The sequence below is a fragment of the Scatophagus argus genome, chromosome 8, assembly GCF_020382885.2.
Source record: "Scatophagus argus isolate fScaArg1 chromosome 8, fScaArg1.pri, whole genome shotgun sequence".
Lineage (NCBI taxonomy): Eukaryota > Metazoa > Chordata > Actinopteri > Scatophagidae > Scatophagus > Scatophagus argus.
Window position 1 is genome coordinate 10298998 of NC_058500.1, and position 26008 is coordinate 10325005.

Sequence of the window (26008 nt, forward strand, 5' to 3'; positions counted from 1 at the left end):
GGTCCGATTCATCAAAATCACACAAGACTCCACCACCCAGTAAATTAAACAATATTTCATAATCACTCTGACAATGAGACAAGAGACAGCAATTTGGGCTGAGAGCTCCTTCTCAGCAGAGGAGCTCACACAAACACACACACACACACACACACACATAATTATCAGAGCGGACATGCTCTGGAGACCCCAGACACTCCCATAGTACCTGCCCAATCAACTGTCCAACAACAGACACCCACCCAGCCTTCATTTATCTTGTCTGCAAAGAGAGAAAGAGAAAGTGTGTGTGTATCAAGCTAATTACCACCATGAACCATCCCACACACAGACCTAACCCAGACATTGTGGCGCTGTAGAGGGACATGGGAGGTGGGTAATTAGCCTTCCATTATTACACACACACACACACATAAACACACACGTAACACACACAGACCTGAAAGTCAGTGTTGGGGCAGTAGGAGGGTTGGGAGGTTGTGTTTCAGGGCTTGTTTTGGGTCTAAGGACAGTGTAGGAGGTCACAGTTAACAATTTGTGTTTAATATTAGCTGCCAAGTAACAAAGCATGGATTTGGTTATTTTTCTTCGCCTTTGTTCAACAGACAACAGCTGGGTCAGTGGTGGGACAAAGGACTTTTTAGGATACTTTGGAAGTAAGATTTTTTTATACCTTCAACCCACGTGACAGTCTCAAAGCAGAAATAGTACCTGCTTGTTAGAAGCTCCTGAGTATTTTCCAGTGTTAATGTTGCATTATTTGCATATTTGTTTATTTGCTCTATTGTCGTGTAAATACCTGCAGTTTGATTTGACTTATGTGAGCAATAAGTGTCACAAATCTGGATTGTGTTTGTGGTATAACTGTTAGAATTATATCCATTAAATGATTAGTTTTCATCTGTTTGAACCGAGAGCCGATAGAGGAGGATGTACAAAATAAAACATTAGTCATGTGCAATAAAACAGCCAGCAGAAAAACAAACACAACTCTTCTGCGCTCCAAGAAATCTCCACTTTGCCAAAGCTAACTCCACCTCGGGGCCATATGTAGAGTGCAGGGAAAAGGTGCAGGTGGGCTGGAAGTGTAAAGAATCTGATAACTCCAAGCTGGCCTAAAAAAGTACTGCATCCCACCACTGTCCCAGCTGTTGCCTGGGGGTGTATAATTGTGTCAAAACCTTCTATTTTCCTCCAAGAGCGCCCCCTAAAGCAGTTACACCCCCGCCCCCAACATGGTCCTGGGCATCATCATTTTCCAGCAACCATCCATCTTCAGGCTGCGATTAATTCTCTTCATTTCCAAGCACAAGCCATAAATCCTGGCACACTTAATTAATTTCACGGCCAACGCGGGGCTCCCGTAAAGCGGGGATTGTTCTCGCAAAAGCCCATATTAATTATGCTATTTTACAGCCATCTCATTGAAGGCTGTGTTTCATCTTTCATAATTACATTTTCAACAACAACGGGGGCAACAAAAGGAGTCTAATTATGGATTTGGCGGCACGCTCCCTTGTAATAAGTCAATGTTAGCATCGAGCCCACGACATGGTGCTAAGACGTTACGACACACAGCGTAGTGTAGCCGGGCAGAGTCAATGTGAGCCTCCGTGTTTTATTATTGTTACTGTTACTATGATTTTAGCTGAGAGGACAATCATAATGCAGAACATACTGAAAGCATTTGGTTGCCTGCTGGCATAACCTGCGTTGATGAAGTTAGAGATTATTGCTCTGGTGGTCATTACTCTTGTAATGGAGCTCGTCAGCTGCTCTCCTGATGCTCAGGCAGCAGCAGTGTCTCGCTCCTGTCAACGCCTCAACCCACCATGCAAGACACCTGTCTCCCATGTGTCCTAAATGTGCTTATGGACCCACAGAGAAGCCCCACAGATTGAGCAGATGAAACAGAGAAAAAAACACAGCGGTAAGCCCATTTGTTTATAGCATAATGTGTCACGTTCCCCGCTGCTGCACTCTCCTGCTGGTCTGTGCCACAGGTCACCACCCAGTCATGATGGGTGATGGAGCCTGTGTTAACAGCCACCTACACACTGTGTCCGGCGTCCAGCCTTCCACCCACACACTCCTGCAACTGAGTAGTAATAAAATACTCTCACACACGTGTATACAATGCAGAGCCGTCATAAGTATGCCATGATACATGGGCTGTCATGGCTGCCTGGCCGGTGGTGAAGTCGAAGCAGAAGGTCTCCGTTTGTTCAGTCGTGGTAATGGAGCGTCACCTTTAACAAGAATCTGGGATTGAGATGGTGGACTGCCGAGACAATTAGTCACTTAATCTGCTAGTTGACTGACAGGAAGCTACCATTTTCACAGTCAGTTAATCATTTATCAAGAAAAAATGCTAAACAGTCACTGGTCCCAACTTCTGCAGTATGAAGATTTGGTGGTTTCTCTCTGCTTAATGGCCATGAATTTGGATGTTTTGGGATGTTGTTCAGACACAAAAAGCAATCTGAATTAACCTTAATCAAGTGGATATCTTGCAAAGTTACAACCTTTTTAGTACAAAATTCCTTCTTTTTGTGACTACGCTTCCGTCGCAGCCCAACAGGGGAACAGGGAATTGAGACTAAAAAGACTTTGAAGAGATCCACATTTCGGAATATATTTTTGCACTGTTTGAATACATGAACTCCATCTCCTGAACTGTGGACTGGAAATAATGTTTAAGAATATAATGAAGAATTTAATCCATAACCAAAATAACTGTTAATTGCAGCCCTACACAGCATTTATTATTTCTTTTTTTCACTGAACAATAGCAGCAAAGAAACATGATTAACAAACATACCTTAAGGAAACTCAGTTGTGGTTGAAATGTTGGCGAAACATAATCATTCAGTGGGTCTGTGTGCTGTCACCTTCTCTTCCGCTAGAAAAGATGGAGAACGTGTCAAGATATAACGATCATTGGTTAGATCCTGTGTGCACATTATCAGAAAGAAGACAATAGCCCTAAAAGTGAATTTGTGATAGTGACTGTGGTAATAATGGCTGCCTGGCTGACCTGAGAGTGCAGCTATGTCACCTCTGATCAGTGGTGTTACAGTCTGCTGCCGGATAGTCCTTTCACTTCCTATTAGGCTTCTCACACTGAAAGTCTGCGTATGGTGGCAAGGGCCATAAGTCCTCTGACAGCGACCTTGAACATATGTGTGTGTGTGTTCATCCATGTGCAACAACGGCGCTTGTGTATGTGTGTGATCTCTCTTCTTCCTTCCTCCACTCCTTCCTTGTCAAGGCCATCGGTGATCAGTGGAGGTTAAAAGTTACAAATCACCCCTCCTCCCCCGCTCTGCCCTCCGTCCCACCAATCACATACCCCCTCCATCTCCATCCGCTCCCCTCACCACCTGTCCTCACTCTCAGGCCCAGGCGAGGGCCTCTAGGGGCCCGGGTCTCATTCGTATTTGGGGCCATGGCTCCTGTTGAGGGTCCGCAGGGGATCAGAGGCAGCGGAGGGCAATTACTCCTCTGCTTTAATTGGCATTATCATTTTAGCAGGCTGACAGAGATGGATCACCCAGCAGGACCCTGCTACTGTTGGTACAGCAGCGGAGAGCAGGAGGATGGAGGCAGGGGGAGAGGGGTGGAGAAGGAGACGGTGTTTGCCTGGTGGGCACGGTGAGAGACGATAAGGGGAGAAGAAAATGTAGGTGGAGGAGAGGAGCACCAAATGAAGAGAGGAAGCGAGAAAATAAATCTGATACCAGCATAAGCTGAACAACTTGAACAAATAACCCCCATTATACCAGAAAAGGAATGTGGAGGAATTGTGTGGGCCAGTAGCTCTCTGGGTTGAGTGAGGATGTGCTTCATAAATGTGTGTGTATGGCTGATTTTACATTCGTGTGTGTAGAGGGAAAGAGCAGGGGAGGGGGAAGGAGGTGTAGTAGTGTAACCCAGTGTGAAGCCTGGCCAGGGCCTAACGAGCAACATGGCTGTGGATACATAACTCAGGTCCTGTAAAGCTGTCATTGGAATTAAGAGGCACCCATTATAGGTGCCCATGCAAGTGCCTCAATGCAAAATACCAGTCTTCTCCCCGGGGCCAGCAGCGGCAGATAATTTTAGCTACTTAGTGAATCATCTTCAAAGCGGGAGCCAAGCTTTTTCAGCTCTGTGGTTACAGCTTCTACGGTAAGCACACATATTCTTATATTCTGTTCAGCAGCTTCGTTTGTGCTGTTTGAGTTCAAGTTGGCTTCCTTTTTGTTTTCTTCTTCTGTCATAGAATCCCAGGTCCCACATCTACGTATACCCCAAGATCCCCAGAGGCTGAACCAGACAGCACGCCAGAGAAGCACAGTGATGGATCGATGAAAAATTATTATGAAGCTGTCCAACCTGAATTATTGCACTGTCTGTTGATAATCCCTTATTTGTCTCTTCCTGGCAGTCAACGAAATCTGTCAGTGTGACTAAAAAAAAAGCAAGGGACGGCTGATGGAAGATGATGAAGTGAAGGGAAGGAGGGGGTGTGTGGAGCCCTCGCTTCCCGCCTCTTTTAGGGAGAGAACATACTTGAAGGAAATGCTCTGTGCTCCCCCCCTCACTTTCTCTGTCCCTGATGTGAAAAATGAAAACTATAAGGAAGACAATAATAAAAATAGCAGAATGAGTGGACAGGCCAGAGCAGTCCATTACTCACAGCTGCTTTGGGCTGCGTGGTAAAAATGTGCTGCTTGCTGCAAAAGCATGCATCACCGCCGGCACAAAACAAATGGGCTGTCTCCAATGTATTTACCTCCAATTGTTCAAGCATTTGTGGGGAGAGCTACGGCCTGTCCAGACAACTCAGGCCTGTCCATCTGAGGGACAAGAGAGAGGGCTACTGGGAGACAAGATGAGAGAGATGCCAAATGCATCACAGGAGAGGAGGGATTAAGATGAAGAAGAAACAGGAAGCAAAGACCGATCTGAATCGGTGAGAATATAAAAATGTTAGGTTTAAACTGAGAATGAAAGAGGAAGTAATGGAATAAAATGAATTAGCTGAAGGAAAATGAATTGACAAAAATTACTGATTCGTTGTTTTCTACTGAGCAAAAATGAACAAATGTCACTGGTTTCAGCTTCTGGTAATTTGCTGCTTCTTGCTGTTAAGCTTCACTGTAGATTGACAGTGTTGTGCAGTTGGTCACACAAAAAAAGCAATTTGAACACCGTGGTTTTGGATGTTCTACTTGACACAATAAAAAAATGGAGAATGTAAAGTAAGATAGTTGAGTCATAGTTAAAAACGCTTGAGCCTACAGTTTACAAGATTTGACTTTTGACTACTGTTCAAGTTTTATTCATGTTTATTTATAAAACTGAATGAACTCTTAATGAGTCGAGCTTTGGGACAGGAGATGACAGTGAATAAGCTTAAACTCTCTGATCCTGCAGCATGAAGAGATTATTTCCTATTTAGATTTGTCTAAACTGTAAGTCCATTGACCCGGAAAGACAAGCAAACCCTCCTTTGAGTTCTATTTGTGTTGAATGTGTGTATGCAAGTCTTCAGAGGAGTGTCATTCACATGACTAGAGATCTATTTGTTTTCCACTGATGACTTTGGGAAAGGAGATGAGCTGAAAAGGGAGTGCTGTGTATAAACAAAGCGGAGGAGGCAGAAGGAGGGAGGGAGAGGGATCCACATGAACTACCAGTTCAACTCCCCACCATGCTATTGACTGAAGTTCGTAAGCATCCCTGGGAGGCTGACACCGGAGGCCTTCAGTGGAGGGTAATAATTTAACATGGCTGATGTTTTAGGCACTTATCTGTCTATTCTCGATCATTATGGATTTAAAGGGGCGATCAGAACAACACTGAACCCCTGCAAAGCTCGAGGCAGGGGCTGAGCCTGGTTTCACAGTGCAGCTTTACAGCTCAACATCTCCCATATCCTGGCGTGATACAGCTGTGCGTAACGACAGAGCCCCACTCTTAAACGGCCCTCCTGATGAAGATGGCTCTCCACATCGCCCCTGTTTATCTCCAGTGTGGTCGTTAGCCGGGATGGGCCCACTAATGATGAGTAGTTTACAATATGGCACTCTGGCATAATCGTCCTCCTGTCATCATCTCGTGACAGAGAGGAACCCGCCCAGTTCCAGCCTGTAGCTCTTTACACGGCGTCCATCTGAAAGGAAGCAGAATTAGAGAGAATAACAGGGAAACGTGTAAACATATTTTTAGTTATGATGATCATTCCTGACAATGAGTACATTAAAATCATATGCTGGAGGCAAAATGATAATCACTGGAAAACATCTTTATTATCTCCATCACAGGGAAATTTGTGACTGAGACATATGTAACGGCCGCATCATTGATACTCCCACACCATCGTCGTGATGTGTGTTTGTGAAATGAGGTAAACCCTATAAAATGTACAAAACTTAATAAAACAAATAAAGCTTAAAGGAGTACTGAAAGGGGAATCACAGAGCACAGAGAAACAGAATGTGAGAAGTAAAGATAAGGAGAGAGGGAGAGAGATGGTTATTTAATTTATGTGGGGAGTGGGGGAGAGTGGCAGTGATACATGGGTTTGTTAGTCAATTGATAAAGGAGAGGAAATTTCTGAAAAACATTCAGCACCAAGAGATATGGCCACCATACATCACCTATTTGCAAACAACGAGGACTAATATTTATCCCTGGAAGGGACAGAATGACCCTCACACACACACACACACACACACACACACACACACACACACACACACGTGACTCACAGCTCACCATGACCTAATTAAGCCAAGAGAATAGACCTTAATTGGAAAAAGAAAAGCTGATTTCTACAAAAAAACAACATAATGGCAAAAATCTCATCCCTTTATTGGAAAAGTGAATGCCTTTATGCTGTTAGTGAGTGGTAATTTTTTTTTTCTTCTTAAACACAGACACATATTGCTCCACGTGTGAGCTTTTAGTGCTTGTAGTAATATAAGTGTCTGGGAGAAGAGGCTCAGATAAGGAAAGTAAAGATGGACTTGGTGGGCCTACACAGCTCGCTGAATGTACTTACTATAGCCTATATATCAGGAAAAGACGGTTGAGTGTGTGTGTGCATGCACTTAAGCTAAAAACAGTACAGCGCTATGCCAACCCCACGCACACACACACTTTCCCCCTGTAATGTATTAGATCTTGAATCCTTCTGATACATTGCTGCAGGCCGAATCTTTCATCTATCCCTCTTTCCTCATTCGTGTGGGGAGACTTTTAAATTGTCAAGGCTGAAATTTAATTATTTAATCCCTCGTGATCGATCATTAGTTAAAATGCCCGATCCACAAACCCTGTACCCCCCCACCCCAGCCCTCCCATCCAAAGCACCCATTAAGACAAAGACAGAGTGGTGTGTGTGTGTGTGGGGGGGGGGGAGATCAGGTTTCATTCACAAAAAAGACAATAAATACACTTTCCAATCACCCACGAGCAAAAACAAACAAATGTGTAAATAAATATGGCTGTGTAAGATGGGCGTTGGGTATATGTGTGCGTATAGGTATGTTTGTGTGTGTTGGGGATGTATTGGGGGCGTCTTTGTTGCGATTCATAGTCCAGATGGATGACTTGTATGGGGGAGTGTATTTATTTTGCGGCGAGGCGACATCAGGAGATTTGTTATTCCCTGGCGTTGCCGAGTTTTTCACATTGCTCCACATCCCTGGGACCATATTTCATCCCCACACCCCCAATCCCCAAACAGATTTATTTACAGGCTCTCTTCCTGTACATATATACCCCCCTTCCAACACACGCATACGTACTGCTACAGACACATGTACTCATGCATATGCACTATAAACAGCAGACAGGTCCAAGTGCTGAGGACCACAAACACACCTTTTCTGAAATCAAATGCATGAACACACACGACACACATTTGTTACCCACGTGCTGCAAAGCTCTCAATGAGGATATTCAGCAATATTGCCATTGTACCATTCTGTTTAGGTCCACAGTCTCTTCATGATGGGGCTATAATTGCTCTCATATATTCCACAAAGCTTCCTCAGCCTTGAAAGAGACAAAATAACAAAACAAATGAGGGTGCAACTGGGAAAGATTTACTATTAATCCCAAATGATTATTATAGAAATACCAGGAAAACTGTATAAGTGGTTTCTCTGAATGTTTCACCTCAATCAGCCTGATCTCACCGAATGAGGTGAGCATAGAAGCCTTGATTTTGATGTGGGGTGTGCATGTTGAACCTGCCAGTTAATTATGCTTGTTGGAAGGCATTTTCACCAGTGGAGTCAGACTACAGTGACAGTCTGTTCAGGGGTTTGTTGACTTTTCTGGGAACTCCCCAAATGTGCATCATCAGTATGACTTGTGTCATGTGAACTGAGAGGCTAGTAGCTGCTGATAATCAGTGCTAAGAGATTTAAGGTGCATGTGTGAACACATGCTGTAAGTCAGCGGAGGTATTTTTCATCCCTACCTTTGGTCTTGCACATGAAGTGGTTGTCGAGGGGGGGCTGGGGACACGTTTCCTCAAAAAAGAAAGACAGAAAAGGAGAGAACAAGACAGAGAAAAAGAGAGAAAGACATGGAAATGGAAGATTAAGAGAAATGACGAGAGAACAGACAAAGAGTTAGCGTGCAAACAAAGAGTATAGTAAGGCCCAACTGAAAACCATCCCTCACTCCCCCTTTCCAAGAGGAAACCCAGAGCTCAGTCTCTTAATAAAGGGGGGTGGATGTGGTGAAATGCCAGGCACTCTGCTTAGAAATGAATAACCTGGGGATATGTGTGTGTGTGTGAGTGCATGTGAGGCGGGTATGTGTGTGTGTGTGTGTGTGCGCTTGTGTAGGAAGGAGGAGGATGTTAGGGGTTCCTGGGTCTCTCCCTATCTTTGTGAGTAATGATTCAGACTGCCAGTGTGGCGGTGTCGCCCCATCTATAACCATTTACACACGGGCGCACATACAAACAAACACACACACACACACACATGCACGCGGACTCACACAGAAGATTAATCAGACAGGAAACAGGGCAGGTGGATGGACATGGCAGCAGGCTGGGTTCATCCATTCTCTCCTAAAGCAGACATGCTATAAACACACAGGGAGATGTGGCCGACCAGCAGCCTCACTGACAGCTTCACTAACACAGACAACAGAAGAATATATTTTCTCACACACACACACATATATATATATATATATATACATACACACACACACAGTATATTTCACTGATGCATGTAACAAGGTTAAGGTCCAGACAAGAGCTTAACTGGAATCTGCAAATATCTCTTGTCCACATTTTCTCATCTCAAAACATTAGCTATATGGCCATGTATACAATGAAATGCCTGTTGAAGCTTGTGAAATGACCACTTCCTAACATGCCTCCACTGGAAGGCGAGAAAACCCCTTTTTTTGTATAAAAATACATTCCTCAGCTGAGCTGAGCTCATCTGCAGCTAAAATGAGGTGTTAATTAGTCATATCAAGAAGGTAATTTCCAAAGTTACACAATGCCTTCTTGTTGCTACAGACAGTGTTTACTTGCTGATCTACAACAGAGACAATAAAACAAAGGCAGAGTTGTGATGATCTCAGACCACTGCATCCTCAGATTAACCTGAACAAATGCTTTTTTGCACTCTGTGGATTTTGTCCAGTGTGGACAAGAGAACCGATTACTGCAACCAACAACTCATCACTCGACATGTAAGGATGAGAGTATTGTTATGATGTTGCAATGACACAGACTTGAAGAAATGTGAACCTGTCTTTTAGTGTTCGCATGCCATGACAGGCTGCTTGATGTGAGAAGTGAAGGAGGATGAGTATCTAAATATGAATCTTCTTAAATTGCACAATCATTGTCTAAATAAAATTCAAGGAAAAACAGTCTCTGTACACATTATTTAACTTTGACCGCATGACTACTCTTAAAGTTTAAGAAAAGCATACATTCATGCTTTTTTATATATAATAAATTTTAGAAAAAAGAAGAAGTTAAATGTGTTTATAGACTTTGAATGGTTAGATATGTCAGAGCTTCTGGAAAAATTCCAGCCAGTAAATAAAACAACCATTACATTACATGATGTAAGCGAACACGAGTCCTGCATAAATAGCGCTTGTCCTGTGGGTTTAGAGTAGGTCGGGGTGTGGTCCAGCGGTCAGGGAAATGGCCGGATGACCTGAACTGTGCTGAGTCATGTCCCAGGTGAGGGATAGAGCTGCCTCCACTGGGCTCCAGGACGTGCACTTAACCTGCAGTAATTACTGGAAACAACACTGAGAACATGGCAACATGGAAGTCGTGGAAGTGGCTCAAAGATTTCAAATTACTCTGAGCCTCTGGAGGCACACTGCGGGGAAGCCTGCCAGGACTGTAATGTGGATGCTCAGACTGGTTTCTTAACATCCTCTGGATTTATCATACAGGTGCAGATCACTCTGAAACATAAACGTCAAATAACTTATTTAACAAAAGCAATGTGTACAGTTGGAATTGCAGAAACAACTGTTATACAAACATGAGGCTATGATTAGTGGCAATCACTCTAAAAAAAAACCCATTTGTATGGATGATGACCTTACACAGTGAAGACACAAACGGTCGACACTGATTGAGGTAACAGTGAAAGGGAGGAGGGGAGGAATGAACCAGAGAGCGAAAAGCAAGAAATCAAGAGGTAGCGTAGCAGAAGAAATGGGTTAAAGAAAAAAAGAGGACAGAATCAGTGGAAAAAAGAGGAAAAAAGGCAGAGGGAGAGAGGGAGAGAGACAGAGAGAGAGAGAGAGAGAGACCCTGCGAATGAGACCCAAATGGCTGCTAAAAATCATTAATCTTGTGGGGATCTGTGTCAGCGAACGGCGGCGACACAAAGAGCTCTCGGAGCAGCACGGAGAGCAGCTCAGTGACCCGAACCCAATTGGCTGAGAAAGGCCCACCAGGCTTTAATAGACTTTTGCTGATCCGACACTTGTTTGCTAGGAGCCACAAAGAGGCGATTGCAGGGGCTGACAGGGGCCTGCAGGCCCAGGGGCTCCCCTCCTGGTCCATGATAAATGACCCAGGGTGGGCAGGGCCAGCTAGGGCCAGGGCCAGAGGAGAGGGGTGAGAGAGCCAGGAGGCAAGGGGGTCACCCAGTAAGGGAGGGTGGACAGAAGAGGAGAAAGGAAGAATAAAAAGGGGATATGGAAGACTGGAGAGTAGAGATGTTTGATAAAAGTCTTCTGATCCACGGCGAATGACAACAGGTCCAGAGATTATAACATGCAGGGACAATGTTGGGTAGGAGCATCCCGATCATCCTGAGAGGAGGAAAACGCAAGGAGAGAAAATGAGGTGAAAGGAGGGGTAAGGACTGAACAACAGAGGAGAGCAGAGGAGACACAATGTTTGAAGAAAAAAATGTCAGTTTGGCTCTAAGCCCTAGAAAAAAAAAAAAAAAAACGCCCACTGCAGCAGCCACCCACCTCCAGATCAATCATACCCACACACTCATACACTGGCATAAAACTGACAAAGGGTCGGCTAGCTAGTGGGGCTTGTTGGTGAACAGTTAGGGTACATGTCTCAAACAAACTTTTATCATGAACACTTACACAGTGCACACTTGACAGTAATATAAAAAGTCTTTGAGATATTACACAAGGCCATTTGGGGCCTGTTAAAACCCTTTCTTTACTCTTAGCTTAATAACACACCGGTGCTGTACTGCATATGATGTGTACTTTCCAGAATATTATACCAACTGGAGATTTAATATAAACCAGACATATGGTCTGACAGCTCCATGTGCATATAATTAGAGAAGGCCATGAAAAAAAAAGATGCTCCTCAACACTGACATGTTAATGCCAGAGTTTCACACACTTTCACAGGCTGATTCTGTGCAAAGCAAAACCCAAGAAAAAGTTAATGTATGTTGTTTATTTTCTTGTTATTATTTATAACAAGAAACAGGTGCTCCTTATGAGTAGAAATTATCATAATTATGTGTGCAGCACATCATAACATTTTAGTTAACTCGCACGTTTCTTTAGAGTTACGGTAGCCTGTTTTAGGCTCGGAAAATACAGATGTAAATTGTGGTTATGACCAAAGAATAAGGGCTTTAATTATGTTATGCCTGCACTCTGATATTTGGTTCCTGTGGCGTCACCGACATCCTGTGGTTACGCAGCCCCAGTTGATGATAAGACCCGATGTCATGCATAAGCTTCTGCAAAGAGCCAGCTGGAGGGAAGCCAAACTATTGTACATAGCATTGCAATTTACATTAATGAAATGACCACAGCAAAAGGCAGATTTATTGTTCTTTTTCTTCTGGGATTAAGCCAGTACAGTACGCAATGACATTTATTTGTTGTTATATTTACAACACATCAATCAGAGACATCTAATCTCAGAAAAGGCCCACAATTATACCTTGGCCTCACCATCATATTTTTATATCCTCTCTTCTTCTCTGTCATTTCAAAAAGAAAATGAATAAATAGGTGAAGTTCTGGACTTGGAGCTGTCTGCATGAGGTTAGTGCCAAACTAAGACTGCATGTCACTGATGATACACATCAAAGTATCAGCGATGAGTAAATGCGCCACCAGAGGCGCCCTGTCACAAGAAATCAGCTCTAATTTTCCGTGCAAACCGAACTACCTTCTCAGGGGGGTAAATGGTGAAAGTGTACCTGCTGTGATAACACCGAGGAATTATGACTGTTAAAGGTGGGCCTGTACACGAAGAAGACAGCATGCGGAGGGAATGTTTTTTTAAAGATTAACAACTGATGTCCCCTGTCAAATCGATACTTGTTCATATTAATGAGATTGCCAGAATTTGCACTTATCTCACCTCTTGTTGTTTTCCAGAGAGAAAGAGAAAGCCTCTTCAGTCAATTATCCCTGATGGGGATGTTAGCTTTCTCCAGAGGCTGGCCCCTGCCTGTTTACACACACGACACGTCTTAATAATACATGTTTTGGCAAAGATAATCGATCAGTCTGGAGTAAGCAAGAATGCCTGAGTAACTTCTCGTTGTAAACGGAACATGTTAGATTGGTGATGTACTGCGAGCCACTGAATGTTTAACTGAAACTGGAAATTTAGAAGCAAACCCAAGCGTGTCTGCTCACCGATTTTATTACCGCCATTAGTAGTATTTTATGCAGAATTTAAAAGAGGGTAAATGAATAGAAACACCTGTTTACACGTCGTGAATCGGGGTTGGGAAATGGACCATACGGTCGTAGTTATGAATACATTTTTAATAAGCTGTAACTTTAAAAATTTCTGTCCGTATTTGAACACGAATCTGCGGCAAACTGGCAACAAATTCCGGCAGTTTCATTCTGCAAAACTACATAAACACATCATAATTCATGTGATGAGCTGAACGTCGCAGTGAGAAAAACGGCTGAAAGTTGAAATTCAAATGTGCAATCGTCATTAGTCCTTCAAGTAAAAGCTCACATTTTAAAATCAGCAGTCACTGTGTAACGAAAGCTTTTACGCGTGAAAGAAGAAAAAAGTTTGGATGTTAAAGTCGAGGCTGAAGCTGTAAAAAAAAAAGGCTCTGCGCGTCTCGTTTCCTGCTCCTGCGCCAAAGCTCATCAAAGCTGCACTTTGGAAGTCAGCGTCTCTCCATCTCCATCCCTCATCCCTCACTCTCCCTGTCAGGGGCCTTCAAACTCGGCCACCTTCCGTTTTGTTCTGTAACATCTCCAGGAATGGTCCCGGGGATCATTAGAGTTCATCTTTACGCACGTCAAACGGACGGCCAAAATACGACCAAATAAAGCCAACTGTTTGCCTCAGAGAGAGACGAAGAGTCTGTTTCTAACAGTGAGGGAAAAAAAGGGAAAAAAAGGTAAGGGGAAGTATTCCTCATGGCCACCGTGTCCACGTATACAGGCGAAGTTTGAGTTCACCCAGATCCAAGCGGTCTTAGCCGCGCACCCGGGCCTCCGGACAGCAGGCGGACATGCATGGATAAGTCCTGGAGCAGGAATAGAAATCCATATTTGAGAGGGGAATCGTGTCTCTTCCTATAGACGCATCATGGGCCTCCTGTGTGAAACCAGCGGGCCTGTTGCAGGTGTGAGATGTGAGCCGTGGGAAGCTCTGCAGCCACTGCAGCCTCCATGCCTCAACTGTTAAATGTAACATTTTAAAGGTGATTTTATTTCTGTTATTCATTCCTAAAATCCGTAGGATGGGACTCTCATTAGGGGCGAATAAGCAAGCATCAACACTTTTTTTCGCTGTCCATAAGCACACGGATCACTTAATAGATCATTAACCACCGATATGCTGCTGACATGGACGCTTTTTTACATCTCGTCTCTCCATTACAGCCCGTTATTACCGAAGGGGGAGAGCCGCCGGCAGGCCTGCCTGGATCTATTAGACGGTGGACTCGGGCTATGTTAGAGAGCATTACAACCTAATGGGGCTGCCATCGGGTCGGCCTCGCCGGGAACAGGTTTTAGAGCAGCTCGGCACGGCAAGGCACGACTCGCTCGGGGCGCTTTTGAAGTTGGAGCAGAGAAATGAGGAGCTCGCCTGCTTCCCAGGTTCAGAGGATAAAAAAAACCATGAGGATGACAGTAACCTGAACGCCACCTGCACGTTTTTGTGAAAAATGAGGCTTGAGTTTGTACTTGAGTGTGTCCGTATGAGGTGATACGCAGGCGATCTGAGGCGGACAAAGATAAAGTACTGAGCGCGTAAACAGGCTTATAAGGTGTTCAAAAATGTTCAGGATCAACAACCATTCTGTGTTGATAAAAGCCAAAAAGTCACACGAGGAACAAATAAAACCCACAGTCGCTTTAAGGTGCACTTTTAGTAGCACCAGAATCAAATCATGATAACAATCAATCAAACTGCCAATTATCACGCAGGCCTACGTTTGACCATAATACAAGCATAACATGAATTAACAGACTACAGACAGCAACAACAAGATTAATATTGTTATTAATATTAATAACAATAATAATAAATGGATAAGTGATGACCGTCTGCAGTTTCTGTAGCGTTTCTGGTCTCGTTGTTCTCATTAATGCTTCTTGAAAATGTCGATATTCTCTTTAAATCGCGTAATTTTCTGATGACATAGATTTATCATTATTATTATTGTTGCTGTTATAATTATTATTATTATTTAACCTCGCAGCTGTGTTTAGCAGTTTTAGAGCAATATCCTTAAATTGACAAAAATATTTAAAAAAAAACAAAATAAAACTAAACGATGAAGATTTATGACATGTTGCACTCAGAGTTCATCACTGCTTCACAACCCGAGCTGATTAACAATTTAAACCAAACAAATAAGCCCTTCATTATCGGATCTCATGTTTGGCAGCCTCCTCTTACATCCAGCCTGATCAATACGCTCTGGACGCCGCTGTACTCAACCGTGAATATGAGGTGGAAACGAAATGATAATCGATCCTTCAAATTGACTCATTTACAAGCAGTTTCTTTTTGCAGGGAAGCGAGACGTTTGCTCGCGCCACTTCTTCGCTTTTTTTTTTTTTTTTTTTTTTTTTTTTTTTTGGCAGGCAATTATAATTTAGATAAAATCATCGATAAGCGCCACACATCCTGCAGGATCTGATCCTATTTTGGCCGAACCATGCAACCTGTTAGACAGTGTCGGTGAGATGATTAAACATGCGAAGCTGAGTGTTTAAGGGGCTCAAATGACAGAGATTAATTGTTGTCAGTCATAATGGCGGGATGTGACCTTTAAAACGAGCAATTAGCGAGGAGATAAAAAAAAACAAAACAAAACATCCAGGCGCAAAATAAAAAAGGAAATCTACACTAGCAGCATCTCGCCAGTTTGGTCGCTTCAGGTGTTGTCCACGCAGGGGCAGCCTTGAGCCTGTTTTCGGCTGAATCCCCATGTCGTGATGCTGCCCGGTTTAAAACAAACCGGCCGAGCCAAGAGGAGTCCTGATGTGGGACTCTGGGAGCAATAAAGTCAACTTTACTTTTACCGGGAAAAAATACACTTAACCCGCAATGATTGCAACGCGGGGTTAAACAAATGCATGCAGCGGTGCTGTGGTCCTGTCACGGCAGAAATGATTTGAAAACAAATCTATGACGTTCAGCGCACCCAGGTCACCATATAGTCACTGCTGAGGACCACAGACACGTAAGTTATGCTAATAAATGTATAGGATTGTATTATGGTTGAATCTCAGAATCCGTCTGGAAGCCAAGTGTGTTTGTGACTGTAATATTAACAGCGGAACAACACAATGAAGTTGTGTGTCCTTGTAAAAGGTCAAGATTCAACTTTTCATCATTGTTAAAAATGAGTGGATGTTTATTGGCAAATAAAGCAGATGCTTGTGACTGGTTACTTTGTCACATGTTATGTCAGCTTGTGGAAGCACTGCTACATGTGTTTATTTTAAAAAGTCAATGTGAAATATTTAATTGATTGTTAATGAATCAATGAATGGCGAAACTAAGCTTTACAAGGCTAACTGTCTTCTTCCAGACAGCTGGAAGTCGTCTGCAAAATTGTTCAAACTGCACGAATGGGAAACCTGTCAGGAATGTGAATATAATTCTATTAAAACTGACTTTTTAATAATGGAGATCTTGTTTAATTCTTAGGTTTTGCCATAAAAGTGCTGTAAGAGGCTTTCCACTTGGTTTACAGCGCTGCCGCCTCGCATTGGTCTCGCACAGATCTGAAACAGTCACAAGAGAAGACAAGAAGCGGTGCGTTACGCGGGAGCCGCGGAAAGTGTCCGTGAAGTGAAGGCATTTCTCTCTGCCTCTCCTCCACTTTCCTCCCACCTTCTGCTTTTAGGGAAGTCGGTCAGCTGACTGTCTGTGGCTGTCAAGACTGTACTGTGCGCCCTCCTCTCCGCTGCTCTCCTCCTCCTTCTCTTCCTCTATTTCAGCGCAGAGTGCCGCTCCCATTGGAGAGCTGAACGCTACGGATCCAGCCTTTCAGCTCGACGTCACGGTGGGCTATAAGAATAAAGCGCTGGCTGGCTCCGAGCGCAGTCTGCTGGATACCACAGAGTGGGAGAGAGTGAGAGAGGCGAGCCTTTAAATCTCTGCGGTGCAGAGCTGGAAAAGCTGCTTCTCAGCGAAAATCAGACGCCCTATTTACCCTGCTTATTTGCGCCTGTTATTTTCCTGGAGAAAAAAAAAGGACTTACAACCAAGAAGTTGCAACGAGGACTGGTGCCCGTCTCAGCGAACAAACGTGGTATTTCCTTTATTATTATTTATGCTGATTTTTTTTTTTTTTTTTTTTTTTTGGTTTTGTTTTTGTGAATACACTTCTACTGAAGGGACTGAGGTCTTTACTTTTGCACTGAGACGCATTGCTTTCTACCTCCTGTCTGGTCTCTCTGCCAGATTATCCCAGCAGAAGTAGGCTATGACGCAAACCGTGTGCAGAGCATTAGTCTGAAAGTTTTCCTCCACTACTTTTTTTTTTTTCATTTTCCTTTTTTCCCCTCACGAATCACACGGTGTTTCATGCTACAGCAAGTCAGTGCACAGCGGTGGAGGAGCCAAAAGAACTATTGCATGAAACAAGAAAGGAGAGAAGAGACGCTGATTAATAAGTCAGTTTTTGCGACACTCGCAAGCACCTTTGCATATCTGCAAAAGAGTCGCGACAGCAACATGAGCACAGAGCTGGGCATGGGCTCGGAGCTACCCAGCAGCCCTTTGGCTCTGGAATATGTCAATGATTTTGACCTGATGAAGTTTGACGTGAAGAAGGAGGGCCTGGCCGGGCTGGAGCGCAACGGCGTGCGCCAGTGTAACCGTCTCCAACCCCAAGGCTCTGTGTCCTCGACTCCCATCAGCACACCCTGCAGCTCGGTACCCTCCTCACCGAGCTTCAGCCCCACGGAGCAGAAAAGCCACCTAGAGGAGCTGTACTGGATGCCGAACGGCGGGTACCACCAGCAGATAGACCCACAGACGCTAAGCCTGACCCCAGAGGACGCAGTGGAGGCCCTGATTGGAGCCACAGCTCACGGCCACCCTCCGCCTCCGCACGTACAACAGCAGCTGCAGCAGCAAGGCGCTTTCGAGGGCTACAGAGGCCCACATCACCATCACAGCCACCACGGCCACAGCCAGCAGCATCATCACCCATACGCGGGGGGCATCCCGCACCACGCCGAGGAGCTGTCCGGGCACCCGGGCGGACACAACCACCCACACAGCCAGCACCACCATCACCACAGCCAGGACCCCGACAGCCCGTCCCCGGTCTCCCCAGAGTCCCACCAGCCGCTCCATCACCACCGCCACCATCATCACCACCATCCGCACGGCCACCTGAGCCAGTCGGCGGGCCACCACAGCTCCGGGGGCGGACTCAGCGTGGAGGACCGCTTCTCCGACGACCAGCTGGTGTCCATGTCGGTGCGGGAGCTCAACAGACACCTACGGGGCTTCACCAAGGACGAGGTCATCCGCCTCAAGCAGAAGAGGAGGACCCTGAAGAACCGGGGCTACGCTCAGTCCTGCCGGTTCAAGCGAGTGCAGCAGAAGCACGTGCTGGAGAACGAGAAGACGCAGCTGATTAACCAGGTGGAGCAGCTGAAGGCGGAGATCAGCCGGCTGGCCAGGGAGAGGGACGCCTACAAACTCAAGTGTGAGAAACTGACGGGGTCAGGGGCCAATAACGGGTTTCGCGAGGCTGGCTCGACCAGTGACAACCCTTCATCGCCAGAGTTTTTCATGTGAGTTGTCGTAGGCTTTTCTTGTGAACCCTCACTCCCCCCTCCTCCTCCCTCACAACAAACTTTTCCCCTCCACCACCACCACCACCACCACCACCTTTCCTTTCTCCGCAAAAATGACTGAGTGGCTGACGAACAAACGATAATAATCCTCACCTCTCATACTGTTTATGATTATACTAATAACAATAACAATTATATTCATATTAGAAGAATAATCCATCAAATAGTATTCTCATATATAATCATCTCTCCATCCACGTGTCAACTGAGATACAAAGAGCAATGTAGAGTGTCTGATCAGTCGCAGCATCTTTGTAGATTAGTTGCTTGTAGTGAAGAGACTTTTTTTTTTCCTCCTTCTTCTTCAAATAAGAGGATCGGCTGATGAACTTTGTTTGTTTTTTTTTCCATTGAGGCTATACAGCTTTTAAATAATCTGTAAGTAGTGTGGGATGGCATCGAGGCAGTTGTCTTGTAATTTTGTTCTTCAAAAACGATGACATTGTTATGAAACAACAAGCAGGCCTGGCCTCGCAGCCTGCAACACTCGAGACTCTCATTCGACAAGTGGGCCCGTAATCTGAGAAAATCTCCAAAAAGCAAGACTCCACTTTATGCAAATTTTAACTTCTACTAACCCGTCACGCGGGGGGGTGGGGGTGGGTGGGTATGGGCATTTTATGCAACATCTCATTGATTTATTGCCTGCTTGGTTATATTCGAATATATATTGAAACAAACAAAAAAAAAATCTGCATTAAATATTAATCCTGCATGCTGGACATGTACGGTAATAATTTCTATTTTGTACTTCATCTTCTCGTGTATATTAAGAGCATGTTGTTGATCTGCGCTTCTCCATAGTTCTGGGGGGGTTTAGAGAAATGCAGCGGGGACAGAACAGCAGGACTGCCGGTGCAGCATCATATGGTGTGGGGTTTCTTTTTTTTTTGGGCTTGTAAATAGTATGCAACCGCAAAAACTGCACAACAAGATTGAGGAGGCTGGTTTGAACTTCTTTCTTTCTTTGTGTTGTGTCTCTATTTCATTTATTTTGTATGACTTCGTTTATCATTTTTGGGGTATTGATCGAGAGAGGAGTGCATTTATTTTTCAGTCGCATTTAAATACAACAAACTTTGTGTGTCAAGTGCACTTTTGGATAATGATTTGAACGTTTTCATTTTGAAATTTGCGCAGACCTCCCTCCAGGAAGACATACTATGATATTATACAGTAAAATTATCCAACACAGGGCCTGAGTGCCAAGTTTTGGGAGTAATATTTGGACACGTGTTCTGTAAGGCTGAGGAGACAAACACGTGGCCACAATATTATTGGAGCCAGATTGCACAGAATAGACTATTGCGCACCAAGGCGAGCTTACAAGTTTTCCACACACTGTTTAACACACAATGTGGCCGAACGCTTTTGCGCCACCCATTCAGAAAAGTGCTGTTCTGCCTTTCTGTGAACTCCTCAACAGACCACAAGAGACCCAAACTAAAGTTTATCCTCTCGTTCCGATTGGCAGCCACCTGTAGCCTGATATTAATGATTTTTTATCTTTGACAATATTTTGAAAGAAAAAAAAAATGCAACAATTTACTTGTCAGGGGTTTTATGCAGAGGTAACATTTAGATTATGTGAGCATTTTTTTTTTTTAAAAAAAGAGGAACATTAATGTTCTATGCTTTCCTGATTTTTTTCCTGCCGGTCAGTAAAAAAAGGGACTCAGGTTGTGCAAATTCTCAAAATGAAAACTATGTGTATGTTACGTAATACGTTTCTTGTTTTTTTGTCTGTTTTATTATTATTTGATGATTCTGGTTCTGCTGGCCAGATGCATAGTTAAAGTTTTTATTTTAATGATTTAAATTAACAAACTGTCAGATCATATCGAATAAGCATGGTGCTTGCATTTGAAACTATTGTTGAAAAGTCATGCATTTAACAATCTTTGGTTTGTCACTGATTCAACTGTGTTGAAATCTAACTGAAACTGCAGCAGCGGGTTGTTGTTTTGTTTTCACCTATACCATGTACTTTGCGATGATGGGGATCAATTTTCAATCCTGTTTATATAAATAATAGTTAAAACACTTAAATTTGAACTGTTGCATTCAGGCTGGTTTCTGTTTTGTCTTATTTTTTGGTTGTTTTTGGAAGAAACTGTTTCCTATTTTGCTTATTAAAGTCACTGAAATGGCAATAATTTTCTTCTCAGACTTTTTTTTTCCCCCTGCCGCCACAGGATAAGATCTGTTATCTGATTGAATCATGTTAACAACATGTTACATGAAAAAAATTAACCACACATTCACACACACGCTCTGCAGTGACAGTAGCGCCAAATCCCATTCAAAAATATGTCGATTGTAGCACGTACAGCACGCATAGTTAATAAGAAAGAATTTCGCGCAGAACTTTGGTCAAATTAATTTAGACCAATCTTATAAGTACTTATTTACACCGACCTCTACGTTGCTTGCATTTCATTTGTCCTTTATTTTAGTTTGAGACTTGAGAATGATGTGCAAAGTCTGGATCGCAGCCCACTGGCTTACCGTGATTAGATCACCGGGTCTGGCCGTTTCTGTGGCGCTGCAGGGAGCTTCCTATGCATGCTGCTGGCCTCTGCCGGCATGCTGACTTCTGCAGAAAGCCCGCCGTCACAAGAGCGCGCGGTAAAAGGAGATCTTTGACCTTGCAACACACCGGAGAAGAGATGGAAACCTCAGATTTACATTAAGTGGCAAAACAATTTTAGGTTTTCGGCATGCATGGCTTTGAATACACTTAAGAGGCTCAATGTGTCTGGTTGTTACACAATCTGATGCGACCTAATGCGCTGAGCTAGACCTCAGATTCAAACTAATCCCTTGTGCGCGCCTGTGGGTGTGATATTTTCATGGTTATGATGGAAGCAATCTATGATTGCCGTGTGTCAACACGCAGTGTCTTAGAGGATTGTGTTCCCCTTAAGAGTTGCGAATATGCGCGCAAAATATCGAGTTGAGAGATTTCTGTTGGGTTTGCTGTGTTAGGAGAAAGACACGTTCACGACTTCGATAAACAAAAATATCAACAAACAGCGTCGCTCTTCAATCTGCATGTCCGGCTAGTGTGACAACAGAAGCAGAGAAGTTGAAGAAGAAGAGGACTGAGCGTTGATCTGGTCCCGGTCTAGAGTTTCTGGTGTCAGAACATTATCTGCCCCGTGTCTGCACATTCTCAAGGACAAAACCGCTAGGCACAGAATCAACCAATGGGACCCAAGGAAGGCGAGTCTAGTTTACATTCCCTCTCTTTTCTCTCTCTCTCTCTCTCTGGACAGCCGCTGCAGCCTGAGGGCATGAGTGCAGCTGGGGTGAACCAGGAGAGAGAAGCCTATATTTACAGCTATGATCATATCACAAAACAACTGTTTTTAGGCATCTATAGGGGATCCTTTTCTTTCTTCAGATTTCATGTCGAAGCTTCTCTGTGCATGTGTGTGTTTGTGCTAGTGAGTCAGGCACACAGAGGAGTGTGGAGCTTTGTGTGTTAATGTACAGTTTCATATGGTCTATTATGACTTCACAAGTCAACACACACGTTGACGCACAGCTGGATGCGCAGAAATGAAAGGACAAGAGTCTGACAGCAATCAGCAGAGAAATCAAGCACATAACCAAACGCATTTCTATTAAATGTAAAAAAAACTCGCTGAATGTCAAATGTTTCACAAGAGAGGCTCAAATCTCTAAAAGCAATCAATTAATAATGGACCATTTGAGAAAAGTGAATCCTAATAATGTATTGGCAATCTGATTAATAAATCAATGCACACAAACTGATCCACCGAGGGGCATTTGTGTAGTGTTTCTCATTTACGCTGACTGCATGCACTGACTTGTGTGCATAATTAAAATGTTGCAGAGAGGAAAGCCTGAAGACAACTTTTTCACAGAATCTTACCTGCAGGAACTGCTTTTACATTTTGTGAAGAACAGCATGTTGCCATCCAGAGCCAGAGAAATCAAGAGCGGAAAGACAAAACAAACATAAAACAAAATCAAATAGTTAAGAGTAAGTAGGGGAGAAAAGGGCAGAGGGGGAAAGCAGAAGAAAGCATCAGGCTCAGCTCAGCGGAAGAGCCAAGGACACAGTGACCAGGCGTACTGTAATGATTTTAGTCTCCGATCACACATTCACGCCCCCCCACAGAGATCCTATCTGCATTCAGCCCGCTCTGCCAGCCTCCACCTCCAGCTCTTTGCATCAGCAGCAGCAGCAGGAGCAGCCAACAGCCCAGGAGTCAGCTACTGTAGGCCAGCAGCTCTTAGAAACTCTCCAAGCATTAGTCCGAGTCCCGCTGCAGGTATTTCAAAACCTCTGAAGTGCGTTTTCCCTATTTCTGCCAGCTTTGTACATTCGGATCTGCAACACCATGAACTTATCTGAATCTTGAATAATGTGACTGTTTTTAATTTTCCTGCATTTACTCCATTCACAAATGGTTATTTTAATTACAACCATCCTTCTATGCGGTTCAAACTCCATCTGTGTTATGTTTATTTAATTATATTTAGATAAAATTCCATCAAGGTATATTACACACACACGGACTGTGTTACGTGCACACATGCACACACATATACACACGCACACAAGCAGTCCAGAGCACAGCCACACCAGCAGCCCACTGACTTTCATTGGAAGTGACTTCCCTGTTACTCTAAATCACGATGATTTCCCAGGGAATTAAAGCAGGCTTTTCCCAAGGGACACACACGCAGAGAGAGAGAGGGACTAGAAAACATTAACCAGTCACTCAGTGTATTTCTCAGAGTGTGTACACAGGTCTGTTGTTTAGTGTTCATTCACAAATGTTAATACAAAGAGAATAAGGGTTGAAAAAAATATGTTGCTCAAATTAGCCTATTCGTGTTTTTACTTTACACTGCTGAGTGTTGATAGACTCTGCCTGTGTTTTCCAGCCACTCACCATATCTCGTGTGTGTGTGTGTATGTGTGTGTGTGCACAGGCATGTGTTTCAGGGTGACCACTGGAACCTCAGTTTTCAGCACACGGGACACAAGTCAATGGCAAACAATCTTCACCATCTTCTTCCTCTCCTCATCTCGCTCACCATCTTTCCCTTCATCTTCCCCCCTTCAATCTTCAGCAGTGCAGTTCAAATCAAGGAAGCATCACTGTGTGCTATCTTCTGACTGTTACACTCCACACACACACACACACACACACACAGACAGTCTTTAAGAATTGCTCACACACAATTGCATCACTCGACTGACTAACAATACAGACTAAAACAAATAAGCAGATATATTTTCCTAAAAGAAGATAACATGCTGCCATACACACAGACACACACACATATATAAGTAAAAAGACACACTGACTTGTACTTAAATTTAGAATTTGTGGTTAAATATTTTGTTTCGCATGTATAAAAAGCATAATTGGCAGAAACCATGATTTCCCACTGCAAAAAAAAAAAAAACGTTAGAGCTACACGTTCATGCTATATTATAATTACATCAACAAAGATGATAAGATCTCAAAAGGCTCCATTTTCACATGGTTGCAGACGAGAAGAAGCCACTGCTTTCTGCTGACCTCGTCCACCGCAGACTCTCTTTGTGATGAATTTGTACCTTCATGGTCACAACCAGTCAATGGTCTGCATGATGGATACCTATGGCCATGGCCGCAGCGAGTCGATGAAAGTGACCCATGTGTACATCTCTGCTTCCGGGATGTGAAACCCAATTCCGGGTGGGATTGATCCATGTCTGGCCACTGCGGGGATAAGGCCAGAGGGAGAAGATAAGAGCAGACACCGAGCGGTCAATGATACATTTGAACCATCAACCTCTACTGCAAACAGGACGCTATAATGCCACCTCCTCACACTTTTAAAGGTGTACAGACCATATTTCATCAGACATGCGGCAGATGCTTTCTGCCGTTCAAGCACTGCTATCTTTCACTGCAAATAAATAAATGGTGAAGGAAGCATTCAAACCCTCTATTCAGAGAAGTATTCAGTTACAATAAAAGTCCTGCATTGACACTGTCATTTAAGTAAAAGTGCATAAGTATTCTGAAGGTTTACTTAAAGTAAACTAAAAATGCTCATAAGGCACAAAAATACCCCCTATGAGTACTAGAGTATTATTACTGATGCATTAATGTCCGTCGAAGCTGGTCAAAGCTATTTTATTTTATATCCCGCTTGGCAGAGTAATCTGTAGCATTGCAACATGTGCACATGTGTTGAGCATGTTAAGTAAAGTAACAAGTAACAACAGCTGTTAAAAAGTACAGGAGCAAACAAAGCAACATTTCTCCTGGAAATTTAGTGGATTAGAAGTATAGTGCGGCATGAAATTGAAATACTCAAGTAACGTATTTCAAATTTACACTGAAATACAGCATTGAAGTAAATACACTTACATTCCACCACTGCTGAAAATGTTACAGATGGAAAATGAATTGATTTTTGTTTTTTTTTTTGATAATCAAGAAGTTAATTCATGCATGAAAAACAATGCAAAGCATTTGTTTGTTCTAGCTCCACAAAAATGAGGAACATAAGAAGAAGAATCAAAAAGAAGAAGAAGAATCAACTTTATTAGCAGCATATATATTTTTACATACACACACTGAATTTGTCTTCTGCATTTGACCCATCCTTAGCTGAACACACACATGCAACACCCGGCAAATTACATGCAGTGAAACACACACAGGAGCAGTGGGCAGCCTCAAGCGCCCGGGGAGCATATTGGGGGGTTAAGTGCCTTGCTCAAGGGCACATCAGCCGGCTAATGAAGGGGGGGGGCATTTTTTTCGCATTAATCGCTCCACCACACCCAACTTTTTCCTGCCCGTCCGGTGGGGGAATCGAACCGGTGACCCTTCGATCACATGCCGCTTCTCCAACCTCTAGGCCACAGCTGCCCCGGCTGCATTTTTCTGTTTTATATAATTACAAATTGAGTTTTTGACTGTTGATAGATTAAAAAAAAGCAATTTACACATGTCACCTTGAGCTCAGAGTACCTGTGATCAGCATTTTTATTATTTCTGACATCTAATAAACTGAAGAATTAATCAAAAAGTAATCCCAATCAGACAAACATATTTCATTACTCATTACCTTGGTCTGTAAAAATTATTATTCTACCAGTCAATTAACTCTACCTGGACTGCATTGCACGAGTGTTGTTGGTGTG

At 43.6% G+C, this 26008-nt stretch overlaps 1 protein-coding gene and 1 long non-coding RNA gene across 2 annotated transcripts; one reads left to right on the forward strand and one right to left on the reverse strand.

The window, feature by feature from the left end:
• Positions 1-9236: 9236 nt before the first annotated feature.
• Positions 9237-22779, reverse strand: LOC124063261. The gene is made up of 3 exons (XR_006844075.1): positions 22721-22779; positions 21328-21466; positions 9237-11319 (listed from the first exon to the last, which is right to left on the reverse strand). It is a non-coding gene; the product is annotated as an uncharacterized LOC124063261 (long non-coding RNA).
• Positions 17058-20972, forward strand: mafba (v-maf avian musculoaponeurotic fibrosarcoma oncogene homolog Ba). Its single transcript, XM_046396723.1, has one exon. It carries the CDS (start codon positions 17534-17536, stop codon positions 18758-18760), a length of 1227 nt encoding a protein of 408 aa, XP_046252679.1. The 5' UTR covers positions 17058-17533; the 3' UTR covers positions 18761-20972.
• Positions 22780-26008: the final 3229 nt, after the last annotated feature.